This window comes from Sorex fumeus, unplaced genomic scaffold (genome assembly GCF_029834395.1).
Source record: "Sorex fumeus unplaced genomic scaffold, SorFum_2.1 ptg000094l, whole genome shotgun sequence".
Taxonomy (NCBI): Eukaryota; Metazoa; Chordata; class Mammalia; order Eulipotyphla; family Soricidae; genus Sorex; species Sorex fumeus.
Genome location: NW_026606151.1, coordinates 20,246,160 through 20,273,274, shown reverse-complemented (window position 1 = coordinate 20,273,274; position 27,115 = coordinate 20,246,160). Strand labels below are relative to the sequence as shown.

Genomic DNA, 27,115 nt, shown 5'->3' with positions numbered 1-27,115 from the left:
TGGTCAACAAAGGTCTATGTTTACAATTTGATCTAGAATTAATTCTATGTATCTATCCAAAGAATACAAAGCCCTAACTTGAAGGATAAAGCCACACCTATTCAATACTAAAAGGTAAAGGCCCTCCCGTGGATCATCGATTTGCTCGAGCGGGCCCAGTAACGTCTCCATTGGAGACTTTGTTGTTACTGTGTTTGGCATATCAAATACATAACGGGGAGCTTGCCAGGCTCTGCCATGCGGGCGAGATACTCTTGGTAGCTTGCCGGGCTCTCCAAGAGGGGTGGAGGAATCAAACTCGGGTCGGCCATGTTGGCTGCGTGCAAGGCAAACGCCCTACCGCTGTGCTAAAATACCAAGTATAAGAAAAAAACAAAAGTATCCAAGGATCAAATAGTTCATAAGGAAGATATGGTATATTAACACAATAGCACAATAGCATCCTACTCAGCTATAAAGATCAAAAGTTGAAAAGATAAAATATTTCCATTACTGACAAATTGAATGGAGTGGAGTGTAATTATCACTTGTATCACTTGTCATCTCGTTGATCTTAGATTTGCTTGAGTAGGCACCAGTAATGTCTCCATTTGTCCCTGTTGCATGCTAGTGTAGCTCAATGGCATCTGCTCACTCCAGGAACATGAAGAGCCTTAAACCTTTTGTTCAGGGTTTTGAAAAAGAAGTCTGGTCATCTTGTAGGTGGGCAGCCACGAGTCCTTTTAACATCCTGTAGAATCCAGTCAGTAACAGTTCTAGTCCAGTGATCATCTCTAAATTGCATTACGTGTCCAGCCCATCTGATTTTTGACATCTTGGCAAACGAGACAGTGTCCCTGATTCTTGAATGTTGAAGGTCGGAACTCCAGATTCCTGGTCTAACTTGAGTGAAGCATATTACTCCAAGCATAGCTCTTTCTATTCCTCTTGGGGTGATCCAAATAGCATTTTCAGACTGTTTTTTCATAGTTCCTAGGTCTCTGGGGCATATGTTAGTTCAGGAAGAATGGTGGAGTCGAAAAGATGTGCCCAGATCCAGAGGTTTTTCATCCTCTTAACAACTTCTTCGACGCCCTTGAAGGCGTTGCATGCTCTCTTCCTCCTGAGCAGCTCTGGCTCCAAGTCGTTCCTCATGTTGAGTTCTCGACCCAGGTACACATAGTTGCTGCATTTGGAGATGTTTATTCCGTTGAGAGCAAATGAAAGGTCAGAAACTAGTTTGTTTCTCATGAACATTGTCTTCCTGAGATTCATCTGCAGTCCCACCTTTCCAAACTCATGGTCAAAGCCGGCCAGCATTTGTGCCCATTGGCTGATGTTTGGTGTTATTAGAACAATGTCATCAGTGAAGTAGAGGTGATGTAGTTACTGACCATCTATCTTCACTCCCATTTCCTCCCATTCCAGTTGTTGCATGACTTTTTGAGGGTGGAACTGAATAGTTTCAGTGAAATGGTATCACCTTGTTGAACCCCTCTCTTTACATAGATGATAACTTCCTTATAGAATGGTGAGATCCTGGTGGTGAATCTGTAATACAGCTTGCGGAGGATCCTGATGTACTGATTTTGAATGACCTGTTGGGCTAGGGCTTCTATGACCGCTTCAGTCTCAACAGAATCAAAGACCTTCTTTAAATTAATGAACGCTAGACAGAGAGGCATCTTGAACTCTCTCGAAATCTCAATGAGCTTAGTCACTGTGTGAATATGATCAATAGTGCTGAATCCTTTTCAGAATCCAGCTTGCTTGCAAGGTTGTCCTTCACCTAGTGTTCTGCCTCTTCTATTCAGGATGACTCAAGTGAACAACTTGTAGAGGACAGACAACAGGCAGATAAGGTGATAGTTGCTGATGTCGTGGATGTCTCCCTTCTTGTACAACAGAATGGACCTGCTGATTTTTCATTGGGATGGAATATTGCATTCAGACAGGTAGCCTGTGAAGAGCCAAGCCAGTGTATTGATGAGTACTGGCGGCAGATTCTTCAGGTGTTCGGGTCTGACCTTTTCTGGACTGGGTGCTGTATGCTTCTTTACCAAGAAAATGGCCTGTCAAATTTCGGTAGGGAGAACGTTTGGAAGGACATAGGCATCCTTTGGAATTTGGTATGTGGGCAAGTGGACATGACTATCAAAGAGACCCAAGTAGAAGTTGTAGATAATCTTCTCCATTGCCCTTCTGGAAGATGTGATAGATCCATCAGGATGACGGATGGCAGTCACCTTGGTCTTGAGGTTGACAAAAGGACAGGTGAGCACTGTGAATACTTTTTCTGGCTTATGCCGCATTGGCCAACACTGCTACTCTTCTCTCTTTGAGGTCTTTCTTTATCACTTTTCTGCACTGCTTTGCGAGCTTGGAAGTTAGCTTGTGATTGCCTGAGTCTCGCGCCAAACCACGTTGGTGAATGAGCTCAAGAGTTTCCAAAGAGAGGTGTCTGTTTGTGGCTTTCCCACTCGCGGCATTCCTTGCGCAGTTATGGAGGTGCTGAACCAGTCAATTGTACTCCTCATCAATGTTGTCAATGATGGCATCTTCCCATGTTGCTGCAATAGCGCCAAAGAGCTCCCAGTTGGTGGTCGTTCTGGGATTTCTCTTCTTAAACTTTGCAGCCCTTTCTCCCTGCTCTGTGAAGTAGAGTTTTGCACAAAGGACACGGTGGTCTAATCCTGTTTGTAATTTTGGGACAACAGCTACATCGGTCAGGCAAAACCTTAGATTGAATATGATGTGGTCAATTTCGTTGTGGAACTGTCCACTGGGAGACTCCCATGTCTAACATTTAGATTCGGCCTTCTGGAACTGTGATTTACAATGAATGGTCTTGGTCGATATGATGAACTCAGACAGTCTCTCACACTGTTTGTTCCATTTTAGGCCATGGGTACTGATGTGGAGTTCTTCTGGCGACCCTCTTGGTCATATCTTGGTGTTAAAATCACTGACAATGACTTTTTAGAAGGTGTGGTCTTCTTTATAAAACTTCTCCAGCTCCATGTAGAACTTCTCAATTTCTTCTTTGCTGTAGTTGGATGTTGGTGCATAGACAACGAAGATACAAACTTCTGGCAGTGTGGCACATCTTTTCAAGCATAAGCATCCAAATCGGGTTGTTCGGCATTCAAATGAATCAATGCTCATGGCCAAGTTCATGTCGATGAGGACACTGACACCACCAACGCCTCTATTGTCACTTGTTCCGAGGAACAGTTCTTCTCCAGTGTTGAAAATAGCGTGATGTGATGATGCCTCCTCATCTTGGTCAGACCAATGATGTCATTCTTGATATTTTGCGCTTGCACCATCAGGTCCTCGATGGATGCTTCCAATGCTAACATATTGCGTTGAAAGTACAAACAGTCATGTTAGTCCTTCTTTGTTTTGTCAGCTTAGTTCGGCTCTGAGATTTTAACAGCCTCTTCTTTCTCATCCTTCTTAATGCTGCCATATTGGGGGCTCTTTCAGGGTCAGGGGAAAGAGGCCCACTGTTTTTTACTGTTTTTGGCATATCAAATACGCCACAGATAGCTTGCCAGGCTCTCCCGTGTGGGCGGGATACTCTCGGTAGCTTGCTGGGCTCTCCGACAGGGATAGAGGCTTTTAGGGTGGCCTCTGATCACCCTTACAGGTGTTCCCAGGGTTCACACCATATTTGAACCCCATAAAATATGGTGTGGTAATTATGAAAAAAGGGGGTAGTAAGTGTCTTATGATGTGTCGAGAAAGCAGCCTGGAGTATCGCGGCAGGTGGGTAGTGGAGGTAATAGAGGTCGGCTGATGAGATGGCACCAGCAGGGTGCGTCTTCTGGGTGTATTCCCTGGGACGCCGGAGATTGGTGGGAGCAGGCAGAGGATCTGTTTCTGGGTCCCATTGAGCCTGGGGTCCAAGGCCACAAAGTTCTGCTTTACCTGATTCTGTGGGGATTTACTCATGTGTGAAGCTCGGCCCGAGCGGTCTGGAAAGTGGTCTGGAGCATGGCGGTGGCTGGGTAGTGGAGGTCGGAGGTGTAATTATAGACATAATAATTCAGAAGAGAAATACACACCCAGATGATGTCACTCATAAATTTAGTCTAAAGAAACTGAGGAAGAGAAAGGACACACCACACATGGAGTCGGACCATTGGGGAAACCTTGAAGAGCTGGGTGGGGTGGGGGGGTTGATTAATGGATGGAAGCAGATGGAGTTCAGCATGTTTTAGTGAGGATGCTGAGACAAATCACCTTTGCAGAGAGTAACAGAGAATATCTGAAGCATATACTACAATGAAAATTATTTTTGTCAAATAAATAAGTAAAACAGGTTTCAGAGCAACATCAGATGAGGTTTTGGGGAGACTTTCAGGTTCCAACACTCACCTTGTAGCCTTTATATGCGTCTTCAATAAAAGTAGAGACATATCCCTTGTGCTTTGGTGAGAGCCCGCCTGTGAATACTTTGTGAATACTTTTCCCGGCTTCTTCCACATTGGCTAACACTGCTGCTCTTTTCTCTTTGAGGTTTTCCTTTATCACTTCTCTGCACAGCTTTGCAAGCTTAGACATTAGCAGATGAACTGACCATCATCTTCACAGAACCGGTGGAGTTGCTGTCCATGCTCCTTACACAAATTTTTGTTGTCTGTCTCCTTGATGGTTTCAATAATATTTTCCAGTTGCTTGTTGGAGCGGATATTATCACTTTTAAAACTTTTCCCACATTGAGGACAATAAAATGTCCCTGGAGATCTTTTAGAAGGTCGGTTACAAATACAGACCAGTAAGCACACGCGGCATTAGCTGTGCCCACAGTCGATTCTCCTTGGCTCAGTCATCAGCTCCAGGCAGACGGGGCAGGTAGCTTCCTCCCTCAACTTCTTGGTAACTGTAGCTGAGGCCATGGCTTTTCTGGAAATGCTGCAATATTGGATTAAGTGGAAAAGATTAAGCAATCTGAATTTTCCAGTGTATCAGAAATACATCTCAGTTGAGTTTCTGTGCCTCCTCTGAACTTGAAAAATGGAACTGGAGCTATAGTACAGTGGGTAGGGCATTTACTTGCACGAGGCCAAACCTGGTTCGATTCCTAGCGTCCCATAGGGTCCCCTGAGCACCTTCAGGAGTAATTCCTGAGTGCAGAGTCAGGAGTAACCCTTGTGCATAGCCATGTGTAACACAAAAAGCAAAAAACATAACAAAAAACAAAAAAAATCACCATCACCACCAACAACAACAAAAAAAAAAGAAGAAAAAAAGAAAAAGAAAAACATCTGAGAGATATGGATTAAAATTGAGAAGATTCATTTCATATAACTGTTTGTCAAAGATAGTGCTCACAATTACACATATTCCCCTAAAAGGAGTATAATAAAAATTGAATAACCTGCAATATTTAGTTCCTTCACTCCACAAACAGCATTTCCATTGTTTATTACTTGCTGAGTCTATGGGGACATAATAGAACAGGCTTGAATTATTTGGACCTGGAATTCAGAGAGAATGAGAGGACAGGCTTCCTGACAAAACTAAAGCAAAGGAGAGAAACTCATGCTGGGGGTAAGAATCCATGAGAAGTCAGTATTGGGTTGATTTCCTTGTATATGCTGTTAGACAGAGTAAGGAGTGATTCCTCAAGAAAAATCACATCTGCCTGCAGTGGATAATCAATTTCAAGTTCCTGCTGCCTGTCATCCATTTTCAAAGAATGAAAGTTACAGGTAAAAAACCCGGGCTCAGTAGAGCTTCCTCCAGGAGGATAATGAGGCCAACAGTCAACCAGAAGAAGCTATGTGCGCTTCCCGTCATCCTCTCAGACTCAAGGACAGAGATTTGAAAGAGGTGTGAGGAGAAGAGTTTATCATGACAGTAGAGCTCCTGGAGACCCAGAGAGGTGACTGTCGCTTCTCCAGGCCAACCTGGTCTCCCAACCTGGTACTGGAGTCCACAAACTTACCAGAAACCTGGATGTGGAACAGATAGAACAGATTGGGGTGACAGGTTTCTGTTGATCCTGGCAGTTTATCTCCTGGTGTCCTCCTGAGACCTGAGATGTGAGCACAGGACTTTGTTCAAGGAAAACAGAACTTTGCTCTTCATCCACATACTTACAGCTTGGGGAACTATAGGATGACATTGGCTTGTCATTCCTCCCTTGCCACAAGGAACTCAGGTTTATTACAGTGCTCCTGAGGCACTTCCATTCCACTGTGTTTATCTTTAAACTCTTCCCTATGCTCTCTTTCACAACCAGCTAATCAGCTTTTCCCCCTAATCAGACTCTGTTAACATGTAAAGTAAGATTCCTCAGAAATCTATAATTTTATATGTATGAGTGAAATATTGTCTTTCTCTTCTCCTTATATCTTATGAATAGTTTACTTTAAAGCAATGTCCTTTTGGTATAGATACAGGAAGACAGTTAATATTATGCTTTTGTAGCTTAGGATTTAATTGGTTTTGAATATTATTCACTTCTGGGCATCTGCTTTCTTGACTTAAGCATCAGTTGCCCTTAGTTCCTAGAACCCCAAAAGCAGGGTCCCGATGAAGGACTGAATGGACCCAGGGCAAGCTGTGAGCTACCCTGGCATCGAAATGGGCCAGGCCAAAGTACCATGACTTTTAACTATAAGTTAAGAGCTTGATCATGGAGCAGTTTTATAAGAAGATAATTTATTCTAGAAGAGTGATTTTATAAGCTTAATGTATCTCTTACTGTGTCCATACAAAATGATTAATATTATGAATTCTTATATGTTTGTTGGCCAAGGAGAGGAGAAACACACCCATGGGATTACACTCTTGGGTGGCTCATCCTGCTGAGAGGGTATCTGTCCTAGAAGCAGCTTTCCCTGAGGGAAAGAACTTTACCCCTATTGATTGTGACCACACCTTTGTGTAAGCGCCAACCCCTCATGCGTTGGGGATTTAACTAGACTTTAAGAGTGGGCTGCTGGATCCAGATCCAGAATCCAGACTCCAGAAGGAGAAGAAGAAAGGGGATCAAGATTCAGATTTCAGAGCCAGAAGGAAAATGAAGGGGGATTGAGAAGGAGAATGAAGTAGCATGGGGGAGGAAGAAGTAGGAGGAGAATCAGAGGAGAATGGAGATGGAATGGAATAAACTGCAGCTAAGACCAACCAGGCTGGCCCTTGTTTCCTTCCTTTGCCTGCCCATCGTTATCGACCTCCCCTGGGTGGGGGAAATGGCCTGAGACTACCAAATGTGGGCAGCGAGAGAGATAGACTGCTGCTTTCTGTGTTTACACAGGGAACTTTTGTCTCCTCATTGCAGAGTGTTTGTGGGAAGGGAATAGAGGCAGGATGATGTAGAAACAAAAGCTTCTGTGACCTGAGACTGATGAATTATCCCAACAATTAATGCTGCCTTTTGAGCTAAAGTTACTGCGAAGTCATTTACCTCTAAATGAATTATGAGAATTATTTCTTTAGAAGCATAGATAATATCTTCCTGCACCATTTGTTTCCCTCTGTGCTGTGTTCCAAGCTCTCCAGTCTACCCATTCTTGGCCTTACTCACCTCAGACAATGGATTGGCTGAGATAAGGCTTGGAGTCTGGTGAGAGAGAAAACAGACAGAGGAGAGATTAAGAAAACATAAACCTGAAAACTCTGAAGTTTGTAAGACTCTCATCACTGACACATGAATACAGGCAGACACAAACCCACAGACAAAACCCACAAACACAAACCCACAGTGCAAAAGAATTGGGGTGTGTATGTGAGTGTGTGATACACACACTCACATACACACCCCAATTCTTTTGCACTTCACAAACTCACACAGTCCCCACACAAACTCTGATTCTTTTCTACACACACACACACACACACACACACACACACACACACACACACCAAACACACGTGCATGCTTCTTACACTCCCAGAGAAAATGATCTGGTATTTCACTACCTTATTCACACGGCAGACAGTCCTTATTCCTGACAGTCCAGGTAGCAGACACTACCTAAGTCCTCAATAAGGAAAGTCACCCTGACTAAACTAAACTCCAAAGTGAAACTACTGTGGGGTGGAGTCTAGTCGTATCAGGGAGGAAATTTGAAAAGCTGCTGATATTTTTGCCCTGATTTTGTTCTAAGAAGAGGGGACAAGGAGGAATAATTTGTACTTTAACTGCTGAATAGAAAGAACAGGAATTTCCCAGGAAGCTATTTTGTGTTCCAAGCACAAAATCAAATCAGGAAGCATGCCCGGGTCAGCTTAGACACTCACAACCCAGAAGCCTTCTTGAGTCACCTTCTCTTTGCTCTTCAGGTACCTTGTTGTTTTCCACAGCACACGAAGATGTGGGGAAATGTGTGAGAGAGGCAGGGCTCACATCACCCCCGTCCTCTGTCAGTGTTGTCTCCTTCCTTCTCACTGCCACGAGCAGGACATAGGACTCAGCACAGAAACAACAGAGTCAGCACCAGGACAGCTTCAGAGCTGTGTGTACTGACCTGGACACTGCCCATTGACAGGTGTGATAGGTTGCTACAATAAAGTCAGTTGGATTGGTACCTTTGAACTCTGTCCAGCGTGTTGATTCCAAAGAATGAGACAGACCGAGTTGCTTGTCCAGTCAGCAAGCTAGCCTTGACAGTCCTAAACAAAGGGCTCCTTGGCCTTTCATTAGCTCCAGCCTCTATCTCCCTCCTCCTCCTTGTCACATACACCATTTATGAATTAGTATGTGGAACAAAGGATAAACTCTAAGTTCAGTTGGGGACATGGAGACACACAAAAGATAAACAATAGCTTTGAAGACTATGTGGATGCTCGTTCCTGCTGGAGGACTCTCTTGCCAAGCTGTCTGTGCTATGGCTCCCCTAGCTCTGTTCAAGCCTCTCCCTAGCAGGATTTATCCTGCTTGGTTCCATGCTTTCCCTAGAAGAATATTTTCTGCATAGGTCAAAGACTTCCTGACTGGCGTAAGCAGGAAAAATCCTTTGAGGGCCAGTGCTTTCCCCTAGTCTTGCTTAACCAAAGATAAGGCCCGGTACCTTAGGGGCTGTGTTCTTCTGGTGATTTTCATAGTGAACTGTGGTCCATTGAGCTACATGGGGGCATCCCCTGCAAATAAGAATTCAGGCAAGAGGAGTAGAAGTTGAAAATATAGCCTAGGACTGTTTGCTGTTTCAGCATCTCACATATGAGGCAAATCTGGGAATCACGTTCTTTCTCTCCTACTCACCTGGTACAGAATCTTTCTTCAACTCTGCATGGCTCTGGCTCTCAAAGATTTTCCACCTTTTTGTTTCCTAGTGTCCCACTGAGCCCTGGCTTGCCCTGGAGTAGGAGATCGCACCAGGGCAGAGACTTTACAGTCTGAGACAACCAATGCATAGACAATAGGAGAGATTGAATCTTGGCTCCCTCATCTGATGACAATTTCTGTCATATTGGATGCATTTCTCTGTGTAGATGTGGCTCTGCTCCCAGACGAGTAATTCTAAATTTGAATCTGTTTAGGATCAATGGTTGGAGGGCAGGGCTTCTGGTGCAGGGACTGGTGTGGAAAAATAAACACCTGAAATTCAATCATCAATACCTTTGTAACATTTTACTTCATGATCATTCAATAAAATAAAATTTAAAAAGAAAGAAATAACAACAGGGCTTCTATCCGAGCACCTTGTATGGTTCCCTGAGAACCACAAGGACTAATTCCTGAGTGCAGAGCAAGAAGTAAGCTCTGTGTATTACCAAGTATGGCCTAATCCCATCCCAAAGAAATCCTAATCCCAAAGAAATAACAATAGCCAGAGATAAGCAACAACCAAGACTTGGATATTTCCTGTGACAACTAGCCAATCTTACACTGTTTCATGGTGTGTGAGGGAGGATTGCTTCTTGTAGAGGAGAGGAGGGTGAAAGAAACTTTAGGAGCAATGTTACAAAAGCAATGGAGAGATCATTGCTGTGCATATGCCCTGTGAGGTAGTGGATCAGTATGGAGGAGTCTAATGCCTAAACAATTGTTGTGTATCTCCCCAACGAATGAGTGCATTCACCTATGAGTCTGGGGTGCAGGAAGCCAGACCCCAGGAAGAGAAGTGCCAATCTGTGTGTCGTAAAAATCAGCCCCAGAAATCCCTGGACCCTATTCCTGTACAGGTCCTTTCTCAACAACTGGGTACTCTGACCCCAGTTTACAGGGGAACCTTCTGAACTTGACACATTTGTAGGGTATTATATTACATTTTCCTAGGATTTATTTCTGAATATTTTACTCATTTTATTAAATTTGACGTCCGTTATGGCAATGCAACATTCACAAGTAGAGATTGAGCTATTTCTTTACTTACATAGAATAGAGGTTGTAGATTCATGTGGGAGTAAGTTTTAGCATATGTTGAGAATACTGGAAGGTTTCTTTGTAGGCTGTGTATGGTTTTTGCTACATATTTGTGAGTACGTGATGCTCGGCATGTCATCCAGCTATGTTGACAGATGCATGCTGGGATGAATGTGTGTATGGGTCTGTGCAATACATGTTATGGGGTGTGAACTGCATATGGCATATAACAGTGAGAGATGCATGGTGTGAGGAGATGCAGTGCTGTGTGTATGTTGTCTGTGTTATATTGGAGGTGATGGCATGTTGATGTGCAATGGTATCAGAAAGTCCCAGGTTCCATGGAAGCTCCAGTTTCCATAAGACTGTTTCTGTCTTTAAAATAAAATTGGAGGTGAAAAGCTAGACATTTGGGGATAGAGGTCAGGGAGATTGGATAATAGCACTTTACAAAAGGGATAGGACAAATTTTTCAGATGCTATGGGAAAGAGAAGAGTCAGCTCTCAGAGGCTGGAAGAAAGGACATAGGGTACTGGGCTTGAAATAAACAGCCTGGGAAAGGAGTGGCTTATTCCCTTCTGAAGGATGATGTGGCCAAGAATTTCTCTGAAGGAAGTCTTGGCATCCTTGCAAATAGTGTGTGCCTACATCTCTCATGATATAGATGATCAAATACCTGTAATATGTCCTGACAGACTTGAGATTTAAAGAGATCAAAATTTTTTTATTGATCCTAGGAACTGCTGGCCAAAATTCATTTAAATATTTATTTTTTAAAAATCTGCTGTGTGTCAGACAATGCAACTACCTGCCATGTAGTCATATATCACTTCACTTGATCACTTGACATCTCTTGACATCGATTTGTTCTAGTGGGCGCCAGTAACATCTTAATTCATCCCTGTTGCATGCTAGTGTAGCCCAGTGGTGTCTGATCGTTCTAGGAACACAAAGAACCTCAAACCGATTGTTCAGGGTCTTAACGAAGAAGTCTGACCATCTCGTAGGTGGGCGGCCACAAGGTTTTTTGACGTCTCGTGGAATCCAGTCGTTAATGGCTCTAGTCCAGCGGTGATCTCCAAATCTCATTATATGTCCGGCCCACCTGATTTTCGATGCCTTGGCAAACGAGACAGTGTCTCTGATTTTTGACCATAGACAGAGGTCAGAACTCCGGATTCTTTCTCTCATTTGAGTGAAACGTGATACTGCAAGCATAGCTTTTTCGATTCCTCTTTGGGAGACCTGAATAGCGTTCTTAACTTGTTTTCATAGGGCCCAGGTCTCTGAGGCATATGTTAGTGTAGGAAGAATGGTGCAGTTGAAAAGATGTGCCCGGAGCTGGAGGTTCTTCATCCTCCTAACAACTTCTTCTATGCTCTTGAAGGCATTCCAAGCTGCTCTCTTTCTCCTGCACAGATCAGGTGCCAGGTCATTTGTCATGTTTACTTCTCGACCTAGGTACACATAACTGTGCATTCGGAGATGGTCATTCCATTGAGAGAGAATTTGAGCATCAGGAATGAGACTGTTTCCCATAAACATTGTCTTCGTGAGATTCAGCTGGAGTCCGGCCTTTCCACACTCACTGTTGTGGTTCGTTAACATTTTTATGTCTTGGCTAATCTTTGGTGTTATTAGAACGATGTCATCAGCAAAACAGAGATGGTGTAGTTGCCGACCATCTATCTTCACTCCCATTCCTTTCCATTGCAGTCATCTCATGACGTTCTTGAGGGTGGCACTGAAGAGTTTCGGTGAAATGGTATCACTCTGCTGAACCCCTCTCTTTACATTGATGATCACTTCCTTGTAGAATGGTGAGATCCTGATGGTGAATCCATGTTACAGCTCATGGAAGATCCTGATGTACTGAGTTTGAACGCCCTGTTTGGCTAGGGCTTTGATGACTGCTTCAGTCTCAAAAAAATCAAAGTCCTCTTTAAACCAATGAATGTTAGACAGAGTAGTATCTTGAACTCTCTTGAAACCTCAATGAGCTTGGTCACCATGTGCATATGGTTGATCATGCTGAATCCTTTTCGGAATCCAGCTTGCTCGCATGGTTGTCTCTTGTCTTGTGTTCTGCCAATTCTATTCAGGATGTCTTGAGTGAACAACTTGTAGACGACGGACAACAGGCAGATTGGGTGATAGTTGCTGATGTTGTGGATATCTCCCTTTTTGTACAACAGAATGATCCTGCTGGTTTTCCATTGGTAAAATTTTTCATTTCCAACCTTTCATTCAGACAAGTAGCATGTGAAGACCCGAGCCAGTGTATTGATGGGTACTGTTGGCAGATTCTTTAGGTGTTCAGATCTGACCTTGTCTGGACCAGGTGCTGTATGCTTCTTTACCGATGAAGTAGCATGTTGGATTTCAGAAGGGAGAACACTGGGAATGACATACCCATCCTGCGGAATTTGGTATGTGGGCAGGTGGAGGTGGTTATCAAGAGATCCCAGTAGGAGTTGTGGATTACCTTTTCCATTGTCCTTCTGGAAGATGTGATAGATCCATAAGGTGTTGGAGGGCAGTTATCTTGGTCTTATAGTTGGTAAAGGATGGGCTGCCCGCCTGTGAATACTTTGTGAATACTTTTCCCGGCTTCTTCCACATTGGCCAACTCTGCTGCTCTTCTCTCTTTGAGGTTTTCCTTTATCACTTCTCTGCACAGCTTCTGATTGCCTAAGGCTCGTGCCAAACTACGTTGGCAAATGAGTTTGATAGTTTTTGAAGACAGGCATTTTTTTGTGACTTTCTCTCTCTGTGTTTCTCGCACAAACATGGAGGTGCTGAACCAGTCAATTGTATTCCTCATCAATGTTGTCAATGAGGGCATCATCTCATATTGCTGCAACAGTGCCAAAGAGCTCCCAGTTGGTGGACATTCTGGGAGTTCTCTTGTTAGACTTTGCAGCCTTTTCTCCCCACTCTGTGAAGTAGAATTTCACATGGTGGTCTGATCCTGTTTGGAATTTTGGGACAACAGCGACATTGATCAGGCAAAACCGTCAATTGACTATGATGTGGTCAATTTCGTTGTGGAACTGTCCAGTGGGAGACTCCCATGACCAACGTTTAGATTCAACCTTCTGAACTGCGAGTCAGGCTGGATGGTCTTGGTCAATATGATGAACTCAGACAGTCTCTCACCCTGTTCATTCCATTCTAGCCCGTGGGTCCTGATGTGGAGTTCTACTGGAGACCTTCTTGCCCTCCAACATCTTATGGATCTATCACATCTTCCAGAAGGACAATGGAGGTAATCCACAACTTCTACTGGGATCTCTTCATAACCACCTCCACCTGCCCACATACCAAATTCCGCAGGATGGGTATGTCATTCCCAGTGTTCTCCCTTCTGAAATCCAACATGCTACTTCTTTGGTAAAGAAGCATACAGCACCTGGTCCAGACAAGGTCAGACCTGAACACCTAAAGAATCTGCCACTAATACCCATCAAATCACCAAAACTGAACCTGTAGAAAGTGTGATCTATATAGAATTTCTCCAGCTCCATATAGAACTTCTCAATTTCTTCTACACTGTAGTTGGATGTTGGTGCATAGACAACAAAGATAGACACTGCCAGCAATGAGGTACATCTATTCAAACATAAACATCCAATTCGGGTTGTTAGGCATTTGAATGAATCAATGCTCATGGCCAAGTTCATGTTGATGAGGACACTGACACCACCGATACCTCTATTGTCGCATGTTCCGAGGAACAGTTCTTCTCCAGTGTTGAAAATAGCGCAATGTGATCACTGCCTTCTTGTCTTAGTCAATCCAATGATGTCGTACTTGATCTTCTGTGCTTGCACCATCAGGTTCTCAATGGATGCTTCTGATGCCAGCATACATGCATTAAAAGTGCAGACAGTCATTTTAGTTCTTCTTCATTTTGGCAGCCTAGTTTGACCTGAGATTTTAGTAGCCTCTCCTTGTTCGTGCTTCTCAATGCTACCATATTGGGATCTCTTCCAGATTAAGGATAATGAGACCCATTTTTTCCCTGTTTTTGGCATGTCAAATAGGCCATGGGTAGCTTTCCAGGCTCTGCCATGTGGGTGGCATGTTGTAACAACCTGCATGCTGACAAACACGCCTCAGACGTTGTGCATGTACCTGCTGATCACGTACAGAAAGTATGGCCATATTGACAGAGTCAATGCAAGGAGTCCAGTTCTGCACCTGCCTGCATCTCTGCGCAGAACCTGTTGGTTTGCTCTTCACTGGTTGGCTCTGTTGCCACCCACTCGCCACAATGAAGCAGTCAACTATCGAGGTCAGTGAACCTTCCTACTCCTCACTTATCTACAATAGCTGACCCCCTCCCTACTCCCCACTTATCTACTATAGTTGACCCCCTCCCTATTCCTCACTTATCTACAATAGCTGGTTCCCTCCCAATTCCTCATTCCCCTATTCCTCCCTATTCCTTACTGGTGCCCACTCGAGAAAATTGATGAGCAACGGAATGACGATTGATATAAGTGATTATTTTTTATAAACAAAACCCCCCAATGGGGGACTGTCCAGACCATCTACACTTTGATCTTGACCAATACAGCTACAAGCTCCTCACCCTTCATTACACCGAAGTTATGGGAGTCTTATTATTTTGGTTTCCATGACGAGTAAGCCACACCAGGTCATGCTGGACACAAAGCTGCTTCTTCAGTCGTAATTTCCTTCCAGATCCCTTTATCTCCTCTATCACTGTAGTGGAGAGTATGAGGCTTAGTACAGGGAAAACAAACCCTGAAACAATGTGGAGGGCAGTGGACATTCTGATAATTAAAAGTTATTTTGGTCATCATTTCCTCTGAGATACAGAAGCTTCTGAGTTTGATGTAATCCCATTTGTTTTTCTACCCCCACTGCAGGACTACTCAAGGTGACCGGGAGAGGGTGCGCTAGCAGGGAAGAGACAGAAGAATGAGAGCAAGACAATACTCTGATCAAGCTCCAAATTTATTTCTGCCAAGCTATTTTTTTTATAATTGATTACATGAGGAAGCGGGCCCAGTAACGTCTCCATTGTGAGACTGGTTGTTACTGTGTTTGGCATATCGAATACATCACGGGTAGCTTGCCAGGCTCTGCCGTGCGGGTGAGATACTCTCGGTAGCTTGCCGGGCTCTCTGAGAGGGGTGGAGGAATCGATCTCAGGTGGGCCATGTTGGCTGTGCGCAAGGCAAACGCCTTACCACTGTGCTATCGGGAGTGATAATAATATTGGTCTATAATATTATCTTTGGGCTGGAGCAATAGCCCGGCAAGCTACCGAGAGTATTTCGCCCATGCGGCAGAGTCTGGCAAGCTACCCGTGACATACTCAATATGCCAAACACAGTAACAACAAGTCTCACGATGGAGATGTTACTGGGCCCGCTCGAGCAAATCAATGAACAACGGGAGGACTGTGACTGTGACATGAGGAAGGGAGCAAAATGGGAAATTGACAAAGCATGCATATTTTCAGTAAATCAGGGTGTGAGTCCTGACAGTGGGCTCATGGCAGTTATCTCGGGCATAGCTCAAAAACTTACACAACGTATTTTAACATTTTTCCAAGAAGAAATTAGTCCCTAGATTGCATGTCAGGCTGTACTGACCTTTTGGCTCCCGGCATCTCCCCCCCCCCATTTTTTTTTAAATAGGCCATTAAGTATCCTATAGAGAGCCTTAATTTTTATTTTTAAAATAGGCAATTAAGTATCGGTAGTATAGAGGGCTTGTTCTTGCAGCTCCAGAGATGGCTCAACCCGTATCAGAGAACACAAGCTCTCCTCCATGGAAAGAAGGACATTAACCAGCGAGGGAAGTAGGGACCTATTCCTCAGTCACTATTAAGGATCCTTTTAGTGGGGAGAGGAATATTTTTCAAATCCAACCTCTATGCAGATAAGCGTGCTTCTACGAGCTCAGGACGGCCTTTGAAGGCTCCTCGTCGGTGGATACCACCTGGTTCCGCCCCCTGGAGGTGCCCATAGCATCATCGCAACTGCCCTGAGATGCAGCTGCCCTAGTTTGGGTGCAAGGAGCAAGTAGCTGCAGAAGGAGTGGGTGTACAGATCCATTCAGGCACCTCTAGCCCTTGATAAGCAAGATCCAATCGATGGTAATGAATTTGGATGGGTTTTGATGCCAGGGAGTCAATCTGGCTTTTTATAAAAGCCATAACTCTATTAAACAAAAATGGAGCCAGGGATATTACAATCAAAATACCGAAAAGGAGACCAAGCAGGGAAGCACATAAGGTAATATTCCTCCCATTCCCCCACACCCAAGGGAGGTGTCAGTGGGTCGTCTCCGCTTCTTGAGGTCTTCTTGGAGCTGTCTTATTCGATCTGAACCATGCCACTCTGGTTGATGAAGAAGCAGCATTCTTCTTGCAAACAAACAAACAAACAAACAAACAAACACAAAGGCCGCCCTGTTTGGCAGTAAGGAGTTCCAGACCTCGTCGGTTCTGCAATACAACTTGGGCAAGAGAATTTAATTGCTTTTGAACAGTCAAAATTATTTGGGATACCTCTTGGATGTCCCCTATCAGCTGATTTTGCAAGGAGTTATGTAAGGAGACAGCAGTGGTGATGCCCGCTGTGCCTGTGGTAATCCCAGTTGCCACTCCCAGGCCAAGAAGAAAAGGGATGAAGGCAAGAGACTGGGTGTACGAGTATGTTCTTTCACAAATATTGGGATGGGTTCGGATGCTGGGAGTACACTAAGTTGTGGGAAAACAAAGATAATGGTACAAATTCCAGTGAAATTTCCATACAGAAAGGGGCAAATACCTGTGTCACAAAGAAACGAGGCATTATATGAAGAGAAATACTTAAGGGCAGCATGCATTACTGGGGATTCCAGGAATTTTTTACAATCAAGGGAAAGTTTCCCAGTAGGAATACCGTTTAAATTAGACTTATTAAAGCAAGTAAGATTCTCTGGAACTGTAGATGGCATATGATGGGGAAAAATAATACAAAGGTCTATTATCATGACAGGGCTTAATTACTTCAGAGAAATTAAGGATATTATTAATCAGCAAGCTGGAAGAATGAAGGGGGGTGTCATAGGAGTAGCGCATACACAACCAGCACCCTTGAGCGTACCCAACCTGAGCATTAAGCAATTGATAGGAGTATTTCAACAATTCAAGTAAAAGGGAAAAGGTTCAAGAATGTACTGGGTTAACTTGTACAAGAGCTTGTAAAGCCTGGGATGCTGAGTCAGCTGTTCGTGAACAATCTCTGCAGGTGTAGTGGTAGGTTCCTGAATCCAGACCTTCTGAACCGTAATTAAACTCATGAGGTTCGTCCCTCTTTCATCCACTCTGATCCCTGCATATGTCTTGGAGCTCCAATGGGAATTGGAGGGATCAGAGATTCTATATTTTACTGGATTACATTGGTCCAACTCAGGAGGGGAAAGAAGCATCAAAGCACTCCCCGTAGAGCCGGTATGGTCATGAGGACAAGACCAATATGGGCAATATCCATGCTGGGCATGCAAACAGGATGATGACTGCTGGTATTCCCAGAAAATATATTTCTGGTCAGTGGAATAAGTTTTCTCCCAAGAGCCGCAGGAATCAGCTCCCCTTGTAGGGTGGCAGGCATCAAAGTACAAACCTACATGGTTATCTGCTAAGGAATCATATAGGAATTTATTAAGAAGAAAGGGTGGGTCAAATACAACTGCAAGAATCTGAAATTCCCAGTGTGTGTCTTCTTTTTTACTGTAGATTGTCTGTGTCAGTGCCATCAGGTGGGAGAAGTATGATTTTCATCTCCATCTGTGGGAAAAGAAAGGAAGCTATTCTCAGGAATTTGAATCTCCCTGGATTCTTTGGTGTTAGGATTTGAATCTCCCTGGATTCACAGGCTTAATCAACTGTTCAGGGAGCCAGCGAGCTGCGCCCTCTTGGCTGTCAAAAATACAAGCGGACCCTTGTCCCCAGATAAGCATGGGGTCTGGGCCTTTCCATTGAAAGGTAAGAGGGTCTTTCCACATGGCAAGGGCATGTTTATTTTGAGTAGATGGGTACCAGAGGCGGTCTGCTGTCGAACATCCTTGTAAATCCAAGATTAAAAAATTTAGAACAAAAAGGGCATGGCTCAAAAGGTTTCTAGGAGTGCCCAAGGTTGGGTAAATAGTTCCTTGTTTCAGTTTTTGAAGGTAGGCCTTGAAGGTTTGGTGAGCACGCTCCATTATGCCTTGGCCTTGTGGGTTGTAGGGGATGCCTGTTATGTGTTTTATTTGGAACTGATGACAGAAGGTCTGGAAATTCTTACCTACATAACCTGGGCCATTGTCAGTTTTAATTATCCTGGGTTTCCCCATAAGGGCAAGGCAGGTTAAGATATGGGCGATAACATTCTTGGAAGCCTCCCCATATTGTAATGAGGCATGGATAAAGCCTCTGCAAGTATCAATAGTTACATGAATATATTTAAGTTTCCCAAACTGATGACAGTGAGTGACATCCATTTTCCAAATAGCATTAAGTACCAATCTTTGGGAGTTTACACCCAGATGTGGTGAGAGCAACATAGTTACGCATCCAGGACACTTTTTAAATGTAGGAGTACTGCTATTTATTCAGTCACTGATTAGGCTGATTGAATTGTGCACGAACTCTGCCAGGACAATTTTTAACTATCTGCCAGGCTTGCTCCCGAGTGAGTTTATAAAGAAGCCTAAGAGTATTGGTATTCAAATGATGAAGGGCATGAGCCTGCTGAGCTTGGGTAACTGAGCCAATGAGAACTGGGAAGGTCAACTGAGTGGTGGCATCAGCTAAGGCATTCCCTGCAGCCTAAGGGCTAAAGGTCTGGGAAGATCAGAGTGAGCGCGAAGATGACCTACATAAAATGGTTGGCAAATCAATTCTTGCAACTGAGCATAAAGAGAGGAGGCTTTTGTGGAAGGTTTTCCAAGAGAGGAAGGGCAAAGGCAACATAGGAGCTGTCTGTATATAAAGTAAAGGGTACGGTGGGTAACTGCTGAAAAACTTGAACAATGACAAACAATTCAACCAATTAGGCAGAGGTATAGGTGGATTTCTTATGCTGGGGGTTGCCATTAATCACATAGGCGGCCTGGCCATTAGAGGATCTATCTGTAAAAACTGTGAAGGTACCCTGTATGGGAGTAAAGGAGGTAACTTTTGGAAAAAAAAGAGTGCATCCTAGCAAACTGTAAAAGCTTATTAGCAGGGTAATGATTATCTATTGTGCCTGTAAAGGAAAGGCAGGCAATTGACCAGTCATCTGAGGCACGTAGAAGCCAGTTTAACTGTTCTTGAGTAAAGGGGATAATCAGGGTATCAGATTCCTTCCCAAAATACTGAAGACTGTGCTCTCTCCCCAGTAGTATAAGCTTTGCCACCAATAATGGATAAGAAGTCAGGACTTTTGTTGGAGCGGAGGCAAGGTGTACCCAAAAAATCAGGGCCCCTTGCCAAAACACCCTGGTAAGTGCATGAAAGGTGGCACAGATAACAAACAGAAGGGCCTTTTATAGGAGACAAAGGCAACATTTTGGTCCCGAATGACTGAAATGACCAACTACAAGGCAGCCAGGGCAGGGGGCATAAGAGTCCTAGGGGAAGTGGGGTCAGGGTCTCCTTTAAGGATCTCAAAGAGGGGCTTAAGATCCCCGATGGTCAAACGCAAATAAGGGTGAATCCAGTTTATGTTCCCCAGCAATTTCTGGAAATCATTAAGTGTCTTCAAGTGAGTAGTCTGAAGTTGCAATTTTTGTGTGAAAAATTTGGAACCCCTTAATTCAAAACCCAAAGAAAAATACGGGTCCTTTAGCTCAATTTTATCAGGTGCAACCTGAAGGTTGGATGCAGATAGATTCAGAACAAAGTCCTTGCAGCATGCAAGGAGTTGGGAGCCATCAGGGGCTGCAAAGAGTATATCATCCATATAGTGGAGGATGTAAATAGTGGGCCAATGGCACCTTATGGGATCAACATCTTGAGCCACAAATTTTTGGCACAAGGTGGGACTATTGGCCATTCCTTGTGGTAGGACCTTCCACTGAAATCTAGGCATGGGGCCTGCAAAGTTTACAATTGGTAAGCTAAATGCAAAGCATTCCTTATCCAAGGGATGAAGGGGTATGGTAAAAAAAGCCTTGTTCCTCAGGGTTGAATACACTGACATATCCCCTCAATCATATGATCATCTAATCTTTGATAAAGGTGCAAGTAATGTGAAGTGGAGTAAGGAAAGCCTCTTTAACAAAGTGTGCTGGCAGAACTGGACGGCTACATGCAAAAAAGTGGGCTCAGAACTCTGCCTAACACCATGTACAAAAGTAAGATCAAAATGGATTAAAGACCTCAACATCAGACCAGAAACCATAAGGTACATTGAAGACAAAGTTGGCAAAACCCTCCATGACATTGAAGCTAATGGTATCTTCAAAGATGCCACGCCACTGGCTGAACAAGTGAAAACAGAGATAGATAAATGGGACTATCTTAAACCACGAAGCTTCTGCACCTCCAAAGAAACAGTGACCAAAATACAAAGACAGTCTACAGAATGGGAAAGGATATTCGCCGAATACACATCTGACAAGGGGTTTATACAAAATACTGGTTGAACTCCACAAGCAGAAAATATCCAACCCCATCAAAAAATGGGGCAATGAAATGAACAGAAACTTTCTCAAAGAAGAAATCCAAATGGCAAAAAAACACATGAGAAAATGTTCTACATCATTAATTATCAGGGAGATGCAGATCAAAACCACAATGAGATACCATCTCACACCTCAGAGACTGGCCCACATCCAAAAGAACAAAAGCAACCGATGCTGGCGCGGATGTGGCGAGAAAGGGACACTGTTTCACTGTTGGTGGGAATGTCAACTGGTTCAGCCTTTCTGGAAAACAGTATGGACGATTCTCAAAAAATTAGAAATTGAGCTCCCATTTGACCCAGCAATACCACTCCTGGGAATATATCCCAGAGAGGCAAAAATGTATAGTCGAAGTGATATCTGCACTTGTTTGTTCATTGCAGCACTCTTTACAATAGCCAGAAACTGGAAGAAACCTGAATGCCCAAGAACAGATGACTGGTTAAAGAAACTTTGGTACATCTACACAATGGAGTACTATGTAGCTGTTAGAAAAGATGAAGTCATGAAATTTATATACAAGTGGTACAACATGGAAAGTATCATGCTAAGTGAAATGAGTCAGAAAGAGAGGGATAGACATAGAAAGAGTGCATTCATCTGGGGAATATAAAGAAACAAATGAGATTAATGAGATTAATGAGATTAATACCCAAGAATAGCTGAGATCAACACCAGGAGGATTACTCCATAGCTTATAGGCCAGCCAGGCATTCTAGGGGAAAGGGCAGCTCAGATAGAGAAGGGAGCACCAAATAAAGGGTGTTTTGAGGATCCTCCCAGGAGGGGAGATGCATGTTGAAAGTAGACTATGGAGTGAACATGTTTGCCACTCAAAGCCTCTTTTGAAGACCACAACATCCAAAAGGAGAGAGAGAACACAAGGGATTGCCCTGCCACAGAGGCAGGGTGAGATGGGAGGGATGGGGGTGCGAGGGATATTATCCATGGTGGTGGAAAATGGGCACTGGTAGAGGGATGAGTATTTGATCATTGTATAATCGAAACCCAAGCACAAAAAATTGTAAATCTACAACTGTACCTCATGGTGTTTCACTAAAAATAAAAAAAAAAATTAAAAAAAAGCCTTGTTCCTGACATTCCATTCACTCTCAACAGAACGACCATCTCCGAATGCAACAGTTATGTGTACCTAGGTCGAGAGGTCAACATGATGAATGACCTGGCACCTGAGTTGCACAGGAGGAAGAGAGCGGCTTGGAACACCTTCAATAGCATCGAAGAAATAGCTAAGAGGACAAAGAACCTCCGCCCCAGGCATATCTCTTTGATTCCACTGTTCTTTCTGCATTAACATATGCCTCAGAGACCTGGGTCCTACGAAAATAGGATGAGAACTCTATTCAGGTCTCCCAAAGAGGAATTGAAAGAGCTATGCTTGGAATCTCACGTTTCACTCAAAGGAGAGAAAGAATCCGGGGTTCGGACCTCCGTCGATGATCAAGAATCAGGAACGCTGTCTCGTTTGCCAAGGTGTCGAAAATCAGATGGGCTGGACACGTAATGAGATTTGGAGACGACTGCTGGACTAGAGCCGTTACCGACTGGGTTCCACGAAACGTCAAAAAACCTTGTGGCCGCTCACCTATAAGATGGTCAGACTTCTTCTTCAAGACCCTGAATGATCAGTTTTAAGCTCTTTCTGTTCCTAGAATGGACAGACACCATTGGGCTACACTAGCACGCCACAGGGATCAATGGAGATGTTACTGGTGCCAGCTCAAGGAAATTGATGATTAACAGGAAGTCAAGTGATCAAGTGATCATTATCTTTTGTGTTACAGTATGAATATACATTACTTAAATGCATTTTATTTGTTTATTTATTCATTTATTTTAATTGAATCACCACAAGATACAGTTACAAGGCTTTCCTGTTTGAGTTTTTGTCATACAATTATAAAATACCCATCCCTTCATCAGTGCACATTTTCCACTACCAAAATCCCCAGCATCCCTACATAACAACCCTTCCCCTTTATGTGTGGCAGACAATTTCCACAGTACTCTCGACTTTGATTACTTTCAATATTTCAACACCAGTCCCACCATTTTTATTTGAAATTTTTTCACCATCGCTTGAACCTGCCAAAATGGCAATGGTAGACAATTTGTTTTGTATACTTGTTATGATTTCTCGTGTCCATGCACTCCTGGAATTCTAAAATTTTAATAATTAGGATCTGGAAGATTTCTGCAGCAAGCTGCTCAGTTCTGAGATTTGTTTGTGTGTCTCTGGATCATGACCATTAAGGAGCTTTATAAGTAGCCCGGGGCAGTTCGTGGGTGTCATCTCATGATCCTATCAGGGTTGGGGGATTAGAGGGACTGGCTCCTCCCCTGTTCTGTGAGGCCTGGTGTTTGCTATTACTGCTCCCACATACATGGGCTTCTCATTGGATTCTGGAGGATGGCGGCCACTGGAATTCCTAGGGGACAAGTGGAGGGACCTCACCTGCTCCTGTCTGGAGTAGCACAGTGAAAACGGCCTGTTGCAAAGTCTGGAGGCATCTCTGCAGTGAGCTGCGCAGCTCTGAGATTTGTTTTTGAGTCTCCTTGAATGCAGTTATATTCATTACAAATATTTAAGGTAATATTTTAGGTACTGGAAAATACCCATGAAGAAATTAGGTCCAATTTCTGTTCCCACCTACATTTACCAACTACTTCCCAGGCCGGTCTAACTAAAATGAGACTTTTCTTTTCTTTTCTTTTCTTTTCTTTTTTTCTTTTCTCTTCTTTTCTTTCCTTCCTTTCTTTCTCTCTCTCTTTTTTTAGGAAATCAGGAACAAGGAAGAAAACATAGACACATGGAAAAAAGGTCTGAGAGGTTGAGAGAAGGAGGTCTTGGGGAAGGTATAAATGTGAGAACCAGTAGTGGCATTGTAAAAGGACAGACGGCCAGCATCGTAGTCTAGAAAAATTCCTAATACTTCAGGCCTCTCCCTCAGTGTAAAGGGAGTGGCATTAGACGTTAGGGCTAAGCCCATCTTGTTCCATTTCAGTTTGATAATCCAGAATCCAGACCCAGACTTCCTTGTGTTCCTTGGCACATTTTCCAGACAAACTCCTAGACCACACTCGTTTCCTTTTAGCACATCCACTTCAAAGTAATGTCTTCCTGAGGTGAAGCGCTCTTGGCCCAGGATCCAGGGTGCGACAATAAATTCTTTAGCAAATTGAGAAGTCATAAAAGAACCAAAGTCAAGTTTTTCAACATTACACATTCTTCTCTGGTTTTCAGAAAGATCTAATCCTGGATGAGCAGTATCTGGATCCAGAGTCACATTGACTGGTAAAAAGAAAAGAAAAAGACCTGTTTCTTTTAAATTTTTTCATTTGGAGGTGGGGGGATGTAGGGTGCACACCAGGCAGTGCCCAGGGCATACTACTATCCCTGTGCTCAGAAATCACTTCTGGAGGTGTACTATATGGGATGCTTGGGATTTGGTGGTAGTCTAGGAATTTTTCTAGACTATGATGCTGGCCATGTGTGCCAGGCAGGCATCCTACCTATTATAGTTTAGTTACAGCTTGATAAAAACTTGGTTTAATTTGTTTATTTTCTGTTTGTTTTGGGGTCACACCCAGCAATGTTCAGGGCTTACTCCTGGCTCTGCACTCAGGGATCTCTTATATGGGTTGGGGGGAGGGGCATATGACAGGATGATCTGTAGTTTACCAAGTTATTGATAACAGAGTTTCAGGCATTCAGTGTTCTAACTGCAAACTCACCACCACCGTTAGTATTCCTCCAGACATGTTTTGATACTTAGAGTCTTTTTAAAAAATAAAGCTAGCCTATATTCAAACTTAAGTTCTGTTCTTACTATTCATGAGTCATTTTGCAGAGACTTTGGGAAAGATGGAGTGAACTAAGGAATAATATTTATTAAAATGTCTGATTAATGGGAAGTGTCTGAGAATTCCTAGTAATAATATGATTATCATTCTTATCCCTAGGTTATAAAATTTCTATCTTCTAGAAATAACCACAATTTACATGGTTTCTATAGTATCCAAAGTTCATTTTCCTCCATGAGAAATCATAGAAAATTGAGGCAGAAATAAAACTATTTCTTCTCCGATTAACAATTATGAAATCTGTATCAGAAAGGTAAAAAAAGACAACTAATATCATAAAACGCGATTAAAGACCTAGAATTTTATTGTCACAAACTTATGCTAGTTCCATGGATTTATGAGCTCTAATTTCTTATATTAGATGATAGTATCACTGTATCACTGACACTGTATCATTGTCTTCCCATTGTTCATCGATTTGCTAGAGCGAACTACAGTTATGTCTCCATTCATCCCTGTTGCATGCTAGTGTAGCCCAATGGCATCTGCTCGCACCAGGAACATGAAGAGCCTGAGATTTTAGTAGCCTCTCTTTACTTGTCCTTCCCAACACTGCCGGTATTGGGGGCTCTTTCAGGGTCACGGGAATGAGACCCACTATTGTTACTGTTTTTGGCATATGGAATACGTCACGGGTAGCTTGCCACGCTCTCTGAGAAGAAAAACTGCCTAGATAATATTACTCTATAGAAATTAGTAAAGTGTGAAAGAACTAGGGTCAATATACATGAAAACTACCTGATCATAGTTGAATAAAACAGGAAAATAGGTGATAAACATAATTGGGATCCTGAATGTGTAATAAAATTTTCAAAACTAAATGTATCAATAGAATGTTTTGTTTTTTTGTTTCTGGGGGGCCACATCAGGGATGCTCAAGGGTTTCTCCTGACTCTGCACTAGGAATTAGTCAGGGCAGTGCTGAGGGGACCATATGTGTTACCGGGGACCAAACTCTATGCTAGGTCAAACACCTACTCCCTGTACTATTGCTCAGGCCCATAGAATGTTAACCATTTAGTAACCGCTCAGAAAGAGTCAGTCACTCACTGGGTGACCAAGTTAAGTAGTACAAGAAGTTGAACCGATTTCCAAGCAACTTCAATCCCCTATGCAGAAATACTTCTAGATGTTCTCAGTGTTCCTTCAAATCCCTGCTGGTTTTCCTCCACTTTTCCTATCTGGCTGTCTCTCTGAAAGACTGACTGCTGTGGACACATCACCCGGGCCCTCTTCCCTATCACTCTGTTTATTTCAACCAACAGGAAGCAGAGGAGAAGGCCCTGGGGCACAAAGCAACTGAGCAACAGTGTGAAGTACACATGGCCCTCCCATGCTGACTGGCAGGCTCTGCATTCCTCTCCTCTGTCACACTCCCACCCCCACAGCGCCCTCTACCTGCCATTTGAGGCCCAGGCCAATGATGGTTGTCTACCCGTTCCTGCCTTGGGTGCTGGACTATTCCTTGTTCTCTACCCTAGTTCTCGTATTTATAAATAATCCCTTAATTAAATCGTGACAGAGAGATACAATAAGGCACCTTCCTCAACTGGGATGTCCCAGGTTTGATTCCCTGTATTACGTATGGTTCGCTGAGCACTACCAGGTGTGGTCATTGAACATAAAACTAGGAATAAGTCAAAGGCGCAGTCAGGAGTGGCCCCCAAGATCCAAATAAACAAATATAATTTAAAAAATTCTAAATAAATCTGTATCACATACACTACTTTGTTTGGCCCTGGTACAATGAGCTTAGAAACAAATTCTTAAAAGAGTAATTTAAAAAAATCTTTTAAATATTCAGAAATAGAAGAGTTTTAATATTATAATGTGAACAGATGTAAAACTGAACAATACTAAAATCATACACGTAAAAGTGCACACCAGTACTAAGGCAGAATTTGGGGTGAGCGACCTGCAAGCAGGTGCAGGGGGCCCGTTCACTCCAGGCCAACTGGACCAGCTGATCAGGCCAAGGCCCCAGGATGCCATGAAGGGGAGCTTCAGTGTTGACACAATCTGGGCATTCTGAACATGGAGCATGCTCTCAGCACACTGAACTTTCTCTATGGTCCTTAGATTAGGTTTAATTGTACAGCCAAATTTTTGTTTACACTTTCTCTTTCCATAATTTTTGGGTTATATAAGAGATTACAGAAGCATAGAGAATAATGATTAAAGAGAAAGAGAAAACTCAGCTTTGGGATTAGTAAAACGTGTTGCAGGGCCAAGGTCCTTGCATCACTTAC

At 43.3% G+C, this 27,115-nt stretch overlaps 1 protein-coding gene across 1 annotated transcript in view; it reads right to left on the bottom strand.

The window, feature by feature from the left end:
* Positions 1 to 19,363: 19,363 nt before the first annotated feature.
* The window catches only part of LOC130040143 (E3 ubiquitin-protein ligase TRIM38-like), a 118,609-nt gene continuing 110,857 nt past the window's right edge, over positions 19,364 to 27,115 (bottom strand). Inside the window, exons 13-14 of the mRNA XM_056132159.1 lie at positions 24,071 to 24,294; positions 19,364 to 19,465 (exon numbers count right to left, since the gene is read on the bottom strand). Of these exons, the coding sequence (XP_055988134.1) occupies positions 19,364 to 19,465; positions 24,071 to 24,294 (326 nt within the window). The remainder of the gene's footprint in view (positions 19,466 to 24,070; positions 24,295 to 27,115) is intronic.